This window comes from Mirounga leonina, unplaced genomic scaffold (genome assembly GCF_011800145.1).
Source record: "Mirounga leonina isolate KUSES-001 unplaced genomic scaffold, KU_Mleo_1.0 Mir_173, whole genome shotgun sequence".
Classification (NCBI taxonomy): Eukaryota; Metazoa; Chordata; class Mammalia; order Carnivora; family Phocidae; genus Mirounga; species Mirounga leonina.
The window spans coordinates 81064270-81075379 of record NW_023270447.1 but is presented as its reverse complement, the minus strand read 5'-3'; the positions used below and the strand labels follow the sequence as shown (position 1 = coordinate 81075379).

The following is an 11110-nucleotide window of genomic DNA, read 5'->3' as shown; positions in this document are numbered from 1 at the left end:
CCTCCCTCCCCTCACCTGCACCAGCATCCTCAGAAAGCTGCTTCCTGCCCTCCTTCTCTCCCTGTCTCCCATCGATTTATTTAACTGATTTATTAAAAATACACCCAATCCCCACAGGCCTCTGGGTGCATGTACCAAAATAAAAAGACAGCAAATTAAATTAAATACCGCCTCTCAGAACTTGAATTCCCCATTAGCAGAGAAAGCAAGCAGACCCGTGTTTTCGCCTCATCCCTGCACCTCGCTCCCTCCCACACACGCACCTGTTTACCTCCTTCCGGTCCCGCAAACCTCCAAAACGCTCCCACGCGGAGATCCTTTCCTCTTCATTCTTCTTCCGAAGGCTCACTTACTCTCCGGTGCCCGCCCACCTCCTCCCTCTTCCACGGGCCATCCCAGGTGGGCTGCTGTGGGTCCCTGTTTCAGGACACTGTGTCACTTAAGCATCCAACAGGCCCGACCCAGGAGTAGGTGCTCTTATTCCCCTTTACAAGCAAGGAAACAGGCTCAGAGAGGCTCACCTGCTGGTAAAGACGGAGACAGGCTCAGCCCCTGCTGCCAGTGGCTGGGTGTCCCCGTGGACCTGAGCTGCCTTCGTGCTGGGGGTGCTGGAGGGAAAGGAAGGAAGGGAAGTCCCCCCGGAAGGAGGAGGAGGCCCTGGAAGACGTGGCATTCTGTGGCCGGTTCCTCTGAGATGCCATGCGGAGGGCCAGGTCATTCCCACAAAATCTCTCCCACATCCTCCTTGCAATTTCAGGTTTATTTTAAACGCGATGGGGAACCCATCGAAGCAGTGCCCCTGTCCGAGCCTCCGGCTGCAAGCTCTGACCCCCTCCAGGACAGCAGGCCCTTCCGCAGCCTCCTGCACCGTGACCTGGATGACACCAAGATGCAGAGGTCGCTGTCCCTGCTGGACGCCGAGAACCGGGGTGGGCGACCCTACACAGAACGCCCCGCCCGTAGCCTGACCCCGGACCCCAGCATCCTCTTCCAGCCCACCACCGAGAACGTCCCAGAGACGGTGGTGAGCCGCGAGTTCCCACGCTGGGTCCACAGCAACGAGCCCATCTACTTCCTGCGCCACAGCCACATCCTGGGCAGTGACGGCACCGTGGAGGTGCGTGCCCTGCTCACCTGGGCGCTCAACCCGCAGATCGACAATGAGGCCCTCTTCAGCTGTGAGGTCAAGCACCCCGCGCTGTCGATGCCCATGCAGACAGAGGTCACGCTGGGTAAGACTTGGTGGGTGCCGTGCTGCAGGCCCCCCCTGCGGAGCTGGGTGGCGGGGAGCCTGGGCGTGGGGTCCTTGGCTTACTGGCCACCACGGACGTGGGAAGGAGATGGAGCAAACGGGCATCAGGCACTGAGATCAGAGCTGGGGTTCTTAAGATTTTTTATTTATTTATTTGCGAGAACATGAGTGAGAGAGATCACAGAGGGAGAGGGAGAAGCAGGCTCCCCGCTGAGCAGGGAGCCCATCATGGGGCTGGATCCCAGGACCCCGGGATCATGACCTGAGCTGAAGGCAGACGCTTAACCAACGGAGCCACCCAGGCGCCCCCAGAGCTGAGGTTCTTTAGAAGGTTTGCTGAGCTGGATCGGGGAACATGTGGGGTTAAGGGGAAGTCAGGGGAGTTTGCTGGACAGGGTCAGGAACACAAGAGGTCGGGGGAATTTGGTCAGTCGGGATCAAGAATATGGAGAGTCAGAGAAGTTTGCTGAACCAGGTAAGGTTCAGCTGCTCAAGGTAAGCAGACAAGGGTTCAGAGGTGGACAGTATGGCCCTGGAGTCTTGCTCTTAGCCTCTCACTGTGCCTCCTCATGAATCCACTGTCATGGGCCACTGCCCCCTGAGCACTGTTCACTTGTCATTCCATAGAGACTTCACAAGCAGCCCCCACAGCCAGGCCTGGTGCTCTGTGCTGGGACCTTGTCAACACAGAGCCCGCCCCCACCGCTCTCTCTGGACCCTCTGTGCTTCCCACTGTTCTTTCTCGAATTTGAACCGCCCCGTCCTCAAGATACAATCTGCTCCGGACTGGGAGGCAGAGAAGCCTCAACCTTCATTGGGCTGCTTTTCCCCAGGAAAGCCATCCCCTGCCCCTCTTGCCTAAGTGGTGGCTTGCCTGGATGGTGCCCTGCCCCACCCCCACTGAGAGCGAGAAAGACCAGACAAGGACTTCAGAGCAGCTAGAGGGGTGAGCTTCCAGTTCACATCTCACACCTCAGTGACGGTGACGAGGGGGTACTGCCACGGGCCTGCCCCACCCCCTTCCCACCTGCACCCTAAACCAGATTAAAGCACTCACCTGCCCTGTCCTTGATCCCAGACTGTTCCCTTGACAGGAGCCATGTTGGTGGGTATCTCACCTTCCATCATCAGAGCAAGGGCAAGGCCCCCTGACAGGCAATGGGCATGCACGGGCATGTGTGTGCACCCCAGGGAAGTGGGGAGTGGGGGACACAGCAGGGCCACCAAGGTGCAGGGGCCAAATTGGGTGGATGAGTAGAGCCCCTAGGGCTGGCTTCCCATCCACCCTTGGCTGCTGTCTGTTGGTGTGACCTCAGGCCTCAGGTCCCTGAACATCAGTTTTCTGACCTGTTGAATGGAGTGAATAATTGGGACCTCACAAATGCCAGGAGCCAGGTTCTATGCAAGATGATTTCCTCACAAGTTTTCCTTGCCCCTCTGCAGTGAGCCTCTGGGGCAGTGAGAGATGCTGTCCTCATTCCAATGTCATAAGTGAGGGGAGCCAGCCTTGGAGTACCTCCCCTTAGGTCACCCGGCCAGGTCTGACCCCAGGCTCACATTCTTCACCACTGTAATCTACTGCCCACCTGCTGGGCCTGTGGTGAGGCCACTCAGAGCCGGTAGGTGTAACCTGTGGAGAGAGCTATGAACCAGAGGGTCCCGAGGGAGTGGAGGGGCTCCTGCACTCTGGCCTTGGCAGGGAGACTGTGGGAGGGGCAGGGTGACAACCTTGGGGCACAGAATCCAACCATGTGGACTCTCTCTATGTGGGTCTATTTCTGGACTCTATCAGGCCAACAAAGACCAGAGCATGCCTCTCTCTGATCCGTGCTATTCCCACGGCCGGGATGTGCCACTCCCCACAAGGAGACTATGCCCGGTGCAAGCTCATCCCTCTCTGAGCCAAACAGTGTTTGCCTATGGAGGATGGAAGGAGGTCCCACGGATGGATGGATGGTGGCAACTACATTCTTCCTATCGATGGAGCCAGAACCCTTGGAGTCACCCACTTCTCCCGCTCTTTTCTCATACCCCACCTCCAAGCCAACGTTAAGCCCTGGCAGCCCCACCTCAGAACCTGTCCCACATCTGCCACTTCTCACGGTTTCCTCTCCGACCACCCAATCCAAGCACCATCAGTCCCAGTCTGGATTCTTACAGTAGCCCCCTAGCCTGGTCTTTCTGCTCCCACTCTTATCCTTTTCTGTTCTTTGTCCTGATTGATCTACTTAAAGTATAAATCAGATCATGACACAGATACACACCCACCCCAGACCCTCCAATGGCAGACAAATAGATTGATAGAACAGAATAGAGTCCAGAGATAGACCCACATAGAGAGAGTCCATTGGTTTTTGATGAAGGCCCCTGGGCTGTTGGATGGGGAAAGAGAAGTCTTTTTTAACAGACAGCTCTGAACAACTGGAGATACTTAAGGACAAAATGACTCCAGTCCCCTACCTCGCATACACATAAGAGTTAGTTTGAGATCACAGGCGTAAATGTGAAACCCAACAACATAATGCTTTTAAAGCAAAACATGAGAATATAGCTTTGTGACGTTGAGGTAGGCCAGGATTTCTTTAAAAGGTCACAAAAGGCACCAAATAAAAAACTGAAAATGGGTAAATTAGCCTGAATCAAAATTCAGAGCCTCTGCTCATAAAAAGGCACCTTTAGGAACATGAAGAGGCAAACTGCAGACTGAGAGAAAATACTCTCAAGACAGATATATGACAAAGGACTTGTATCCAGAATATATAAAGAACTACTACAGATCAGTAATGACAAGACAGCTCAATTTAAAAAAAAGAACACATAGAGAGGACCAATAAGCATTTAAAGGTGCATAATATCATTAGTCACCAGGAAAATGAAGACTAAAGCCTCAGCGAGATATGCCATTTCATAGCGACTAGAATGGCTAGCATTGGAAAAACTGGTGATACCAAACGCCGACAAGGACGCAGAACAGTCAGAACCCTCACGCATTGCTGCTGAGAATATAAAACAGTACCACTACGGTGGACTCTTAGCAGTTGCTTACCAAGATAAAAACACCCCTACTTTATGACCCAGTAGTTTCACTCCCAAGTGTTTACCCAAGAGAAATGGAAACGTATGTCCACAAAGATTTGGACGTGAATGTTCGTAGCCACTTTATTCATCACGACAGCAACTATAAAAACTAGAAGTAAACCAAATGTCCATAATTAGGAAGATCGGTGAACAAATTTGTGGTATATTTGTACCAGGAACTACTTCTCATCAATACAATTGAACTCCTGTTATATGTAACAATGGGGACAGAGCTCAAACACATTATCCCAAGCAAAACAAGCCAGACAGCAGAGTACATACAGCATGATTCCATTTATGTAATAAACTTCTAGAACATAAAATCTCTGGTGCTAGAAGTCAGAACAGTATTTGCCTATGGAGGATGGAAGGAGGCATAAAGGAACCTTCTGGCGGGATGGGAATGTTCTAGAGTTTGGGATGGTGGTTACATAGGTGTTCACATCAAGATTCGTCACATTGTGTTCTTAAAAAGAGTGCATTTCCCTGTAAGACTGCCATTATATTTAAAACCAAATCTCAGCAGTGTTCACCCATCGCTCCCCTCTGCTCCATCTCTTCCAGCCATGGAGTCCTCTTCACTCTTCTGTGAATATGCCCAGCTCGGGCCCACCTCTGTGACTTTGCATTGGCTTTCTTTTCTGCCTAGAATAATCAAGCCCTCTTGCTCAGGTCTTTCCTTGAACACCCTATCTCAAACAGCCTCTTCCTCCTGACCCCATCAACTCCTTGCCTTGCTTTATTTTCTGGTATTATATTTATCTCAATCTACAGGTGTATTATGTGTTTCTTTATTCCCTGGATTCCCCACTGGAATTTAAAGTCCATGTGGGCAGGTTCTCCACCTGCCTTGTTCACATGGTGCAAGGCTCAGAACAATCCCTAACATGTTACTTAGTAAGCACCTGTTTAATAATTAATTCATACTTTTCTGGGTTGTTGTGAAGATTAAATAAGGCAAATATGTATAAGGTGCTTAGCATAGTGACAGACAGAGTAAGTACTCAGTAAATATAAGCTATTGTTATTATTCATCATTGTATCCCCTACATTGCCCTGCATAGTAATTGACACAGATTAGGTGTACAATAAAGAACTACATGTATAGAGCAGATGAATGAATGGGTGGGTGAGTGGAATGGTTGGTCTATGGGTAGGTTTGTGATGGATGGATGGATAGATGGATGGATGGAAGGAAAATGGTTAGATGGGTGAGTGAATGAGTGATATGATGAAATGCTGAATGGATGAGAGGGTGGGTGGATGGATAGATGGATGATGAATGGATGGATGGGTGGTTAGGTAGGTGGATGGGTAAATGGATAGATGGATAATGAATGGATGGATGGGTGTATGGATGAGTGGGTAGATGGATGGATGGATAAGTGGATGGGTGAATAGATGGATGATGGATGGTTGCGTGAGTGGGTGGGTGGATGGATGGATGGATGAATCAGTGGGTGGGTGAATGGGTGGATAGATAGATGAGTGGGTGGGTGGATGGATGGGTGAGTGGGTGGGTGGATGGATGGATGGATGGATGAGTGGGTGGGTGGGTGAATGGATGGATGGATGGGTAAGTGGATGGATGGATGAGTGGGTGGGTGGATGGATGGATGGTGAGTGGATGCATGGATTAGTGTGGATGGATGGATGGGTGAGTGCGTGGGTGGATGGATGGATGGATGGATGGTGAGTGGATGCATGGATTAATGGATGAATGGATGGGTGAATGGATGGATGGATGGATGGATGGATGGATGGATGGATGGATGAGTGGATGCATGTATGGATGGATGGATGGATGGATCAATGGGTGGGTGGATGGATGGATGGATGGATGGATGGATTGGATGGATCAGTGGGTGGGTGAGTGGGTGGATGGAAGTGTAAGTGGATGGATGGATGAGTGGGTTGGTGGATGAATGGATGGATGGATGTTTTAGTGAATACCCAGAATTCCTGGAAAAGCCTAGAGGGACTTTTCCATGAGATTTCACAAGGCTGTTCTTGCAGCAGAATGCTCAGGAGAGGTAAGGAGGGCAACTTATATAATCAGGATCTTTTGCACTCCCCTGGGCAGATGCACACTACTTTACATTTCATATTATAGCCTCCTATCTGTCCCCCATTATTATTTTCAGAGCAACTCCTCAAATAGCATAGTAGCCTATTCTCCCCACTTATAGGTAAGGAGACTGAGGCCCAACAATTTGAATTGACACATCCAAGTCGGGTCGTCAGAGAGCAGAGGACCAGGCCCCAACCCTGGGTCTCTGGAACCCCCACTCTTTCTGTGTATCCAGGGGTGGAGAGCAGGAAAAGTCCAGGGGCTGAGAACATTCCTTTTGGTCACTCTCAGTGCTGTGTTTTAGGAGCAGGCAAGGAAGGGGGCAGGATTCAGCTGCCAGGAGCTTCTGGTGGCTCTCAGGGTGGGCGTGGGAGTGGGGAGGGTGATAGCAGTGGGCCTGGTTTGTGGAAGCAACATTTGATAGGCAGTGAGGGGCATGCGGAGGCCTATCTGCTGCAAAGGCGCTGGTAGGTCAACAGCTGCCAGGATGGAGCTCAGAGTGAGGGCGGAGCAGAACCCCCTCCTGTCCCCCACTGTCCTTCGGGTCAGCGCCACATAGGAGTCCTTGGGAACAGGCAGCTCAGAAAGCCAGGGAGGGAGTCTGGCCGCCCAAGTGGAAGACAGCTTTCTGCCCTCCCCTTCTTCCCCAGCGCCCCCAGCCTCCAGGCCTCCCTCTGAAGACCTGTGTGCCACCAAGCCCTGCTCCTGCCACCTCCTTGCCTGTGGCGAGGCCACACCTCTGGCAAGCCACGACCCTCCTGAGGGCCGGGTTTATGGCCGCAGAATGGGTTTCGTGGTACCCAGCCTCATAAGCACCAGGGTGGGTGAGTAGGGCTAAAATGGGGCCTCGTGCATGTTAGGCTCCCTCTCCCCTCAGTCACTAGGCCCAGGCCTCGGCCTGAAGGATCAGGTGGGGTCTCTGGCACACAGGGCAGTGAGCAATCTGACCTGGACAGGAAAGGGGGTCACACTTCTCTGGGGGGGTGCCCTTGGGCACCTTCTGCTGGCTGCAGCAGGATAGTGCCATCCCAGCGGGACACAAAGAGCGGACAAAATAACCCAGGGCCACCCTCCCCTATGCAGGGCTCCCACCTGCAAACCGGCTTCACAGCCTTGAGGGTTAATAAAGAAGGGGAGGAAGCTTCTTGACCCCCGCCCCACACCTTGCCAGGCCTTGGCTTCCTTACAGGGACAATCCAGAAGGTTGGGAAGTTACACGAGGTGAAGCACAAGGCCGGGCGCGCAGTAGGCTCTTGGTAAATGTTAGCCCTCCAGCCCGCCGCCTCCCTAACAGCCAGCATAGCGGGGTGGGCAGGAGCTGCTCACATTGTTGCCATTGTGTACCTGCGGAGAGCAGGGGAAGTGACAGGCCCAAGGGCACGTGCACTAGGCCAGAATCTGCCCTGGGCGGCCTGGGTCAGGGCTCCTTTTCCCACCCCCCTCCCCCGGCTGGCGGAGGCGGCCGCCGAAGGCTTCCCCACGCTCCCCCTCTTCCCACCCATGCTGCCCGCAGCCCCATGTGGCACTTCAGACGCGTGGCTCGTGGTTTAATTAATAGTCCTTTAGTTTCGTTCTCAGAGAATGAACTTGGCAGGGCCTGGGAGACCACCCACATCTGCTGGCTCTCTGATTTCTGCTGGGAGAGCCGAGTTGGAAGGAGAGGCTAGGGAGGAGGCAAGGCCGGGTGGGGGTGATCCCTGCATACAATACTCTCTGACCTGGCTTTCCTCTCCTTACAGTTGCCCCCAAAGGACCCAAAATCATGATGACGCCCAGCAGAGCCCGGGTCGGGGACACAGTGAGGATTCTGGTCCATGGATTTCAGGTCGGCCTCTCCCTGAGCATCTGGAAGGGTGATGGGAGGTGGGAGGGGCACCGGTGGGCACGTCATCCCAGGCAGCACGTGCTTGACCTCCAGCTCAGTCAAGCGGGCCTCAGTGTCCTGGTCTGTGGGGCAGAATTGGCTTTGACGAGGAGTGGCAAGACTTGCACGTATGTTTGCTGACCCATCCAGAACTCACAGCAGACATAGCTCATGGACCTTGACGTCCTGTCAAGTCCTAGAGTCCTTCTCGTCCTGGGGTTCTGGGCAGCCATTCCCAACCCCTCGATGGCCTTGCGCTTCCAGAGGCCTCTGGCCCCTTCCTGTTCCTCCTGTGACTCGACCCCCCCTGCCCTGACCCACACAGAATGAAGTCTTCCCGGAGCCCATGTTCACATGGACACGGGTCGGCAGCCGCCTCCTGGATGGCAGCACCGAGTTTGATGGGAAGGAGCTGGTGTTGGAGCGGGTTCCCGCCGAGCTCAACGGCTCCATGTACCGCTGCACGGCCCAGAACCCCCTGGGCACCACCGACACACACACCCGGCTCATCGTATTTGGTACGCCGCCCCGACTGGGGACCGGAAGGACGACCAGGCGCAGCCCTGGCAGGAGCTGTCCCAGGGAGGAGGGAGCATCAAGGGCCCGGGTCCCCTACATTTGCCCTGAGAGGATGCCTTACACGAAATACTGGAGTTCAGTGCTGAAAACCAGAGAGCTCTGGGGTCAAATCCCAGAGCCAGCACTTCCTAGCTGGGCAACCATGGGCAAGCACTTAACTTCCCTCAGTTTCTGCATCTGTAAAATGGGGCTGACACTACCCCCCCACACACACAGAGGCTTTCAGCTGTAGTGATACCACATGGCAGGTGCTGGGTACAGGGGAGCTCCTTTCCTGAATTCTGAATGCCGCCCCCATCTGGTTCTCTTTCTATTCTTCCCAACAGAAAACCCAAATATTGCAAGAGGAACAGAGGACTCCAATGGTAAGTCCTCCCTCTCAGAGCTGCTTGCTTAAAATCAAGTGATTTGCAAGGCTCCAGGACGTCCTGGTCCCCCCAGCCACCCCTTTGTATACCCTTGCCTTTCCCTCGAGCCTCAGGCAGGCGAATGTCCTCTAGTTCAGCAGTCTGGGTCAAAGGTGGTGAGGAGTGGGTGCTGAGGCAATAAATGGGGGACTCAGCACCCCAAACCAGCCAGTGGGGATTTCCAGGGACCTAGTGTGCCCCCTCCCCTGCCCCACCACCACTATCCACGATGACTCTAGCTCTCTTGGCTCAGAGAACTTAGTGCCCTGGCCCCAAGAGGATGTGTCCAGCATTGACCTTAGAGTTGTGCCCCCCTGGGCTCTTGACCACTCCATAGAGCATAGTCAGGTGCCTTGGCTGGAGACATTGATTCTCTCCTCCCTGAGCTGCCATCCAACCTGAGCACCACCCCCACGGCACCCAGACACTGCTCCCCAGCCCACCAGCCCGCCCCTCCTCACAGTGAGCCAATCACACATTTCACAATGGAGGCCCCCACACCTGGTCCCCACTGGATGATCCCATGGCCACCAGGCTCAGCCCAGCAGCCCTGGGACAGGGAAAGGGTCACACCAAGTTTGGTGGGACAGGTGGCAGAGCTGGGATTTGAACCCAGCACATCCTGTTGCTGAATCCAGACTTTGCGGGGCGGGGGTGCCCTTTGAAGCTCTGCCACTCGGGGATCCGCACCCTGCCGCACCCATCAGGGTCAGCGGCCCCGACCCTGACCCTGACCCTGCCGCCCGGCACAGGTTCTGCTTCTGGCCCTCCTGGCGTCCGGCTCACCTTGGTGCTCGCCCTGACAGTGGTCCTGGAGCTGACGTGAAGGCTCGGCCCCTGCTCCCACCGCTCCGCCCAGCACTGACATCTCTGCAATCGGTTTTCATTTCTTTTCTAAACTATTTCCAGTCTGTTCTTAGTCTCTTTCTGTCTGTGTCCTGGCTTCTTCAGTCAGTTTAATTAAAACAGAACAATTTTCCCCACCTTCGTCTGGGGCTCTGAATTCTTCATTTATTCTATAGCAGCAGCTGGTACCCCCCTGGTGCCCAGTGTCAGGACGGGCGCTGGGGAGGGGGTGATGGCAGAGATGGAAGACGTGCTCCTCCCAGGAAGGGGAGCGGAGCTGCACCTCATTGCCTCACCCCAATCTTAGCTACCAGATATGGGAAGTGGCCGGACTCTCTCAGGAAATCTGAGACTCCTGAGGGCCAAGTGTAATAGTCAGCAGTTACCACAATAGTGCGGCAAAACAAACCAACCCAAACCTCAGTGGCATGTAACAACACACATTTATGACTATGTTCATGCTCAGGATGAAGCTGTTCCACTGATCTCGTTGGCATGTGGCAGGTGCTGAACAGCTATTGAGTGAGTGAGCGAGTGAGTGAGCGAGTGAGTGAATGAGTGAGTGAATGAATGAATGAATGAATGGATCAGCACCTCTCAAAGGCCTGCTATGGGCCAGGCCCTGTGCTGGGCGTCCCGGCTGCAGAGATAAGCAAGATGTGCTATTACCCTGAAGGAGCTCATGGTCCAGTGGGGGGAAAACATTTACCCAACTAGCCAAGGTAAGTCAGTGTGATGAGCGTTCAGCACCTCCCCAGGGCTCTGGAGCACTGAGTTGGGAGAAATTCATTCCGCTGGGGTAGGAGAGGTGAGTCAGAGGAAACCAAAGAGAACAGATGTCAGATGAACAGATGCCAGAAGCAAAAAGAGAGGTTGGCCAGGCAGGGAATGGAGGAGAATATTCTAGACAGAGGGAATGGAATGAGCAAAAGCTTAGAGGTAGGACAATTTACTATGTACTGTGGGAAAAGACAAGTAGTTATATCAGTGCTTCCCAAAGTACATTACTTCAT

At 53.7% G+C, this 11110-nt stretch overlaps 1 protein-coding gene across 1 annotated transcript in view; it reads left to right on the top strand.

Moving 5' to 3' along the window:
- IGSF21 (immunoglobin superfamily member 21) overlaps nt 1-10234 on the top strand; it is a 236972-nt gene extending 226738 nt beyond the window's left edge. The window contains exons 6-10 of the mRNA XM_035020234.1: nt 758-1232; nt 8141-8226; nt 8591-8783; nt 9171-9209; nt 10004-10234. Coding sequence (XP_034876125.1) covers nt 758-1232; nt 8141-8226; nt 8591-8783; nt 9171-9209; nt 10004-10077 — 867 coding nt within the window. The 3' untranslated portion in view covers nt 10078-10234. The remainder of the gene's footprint in view (nt 1-757; nt 1233-8140; nt 8227-8590; nt 8784-9170; nt 9210-10003) is intronic.
- Nucleotides 10235-11110: the final 876 nt, after the last annotated feature.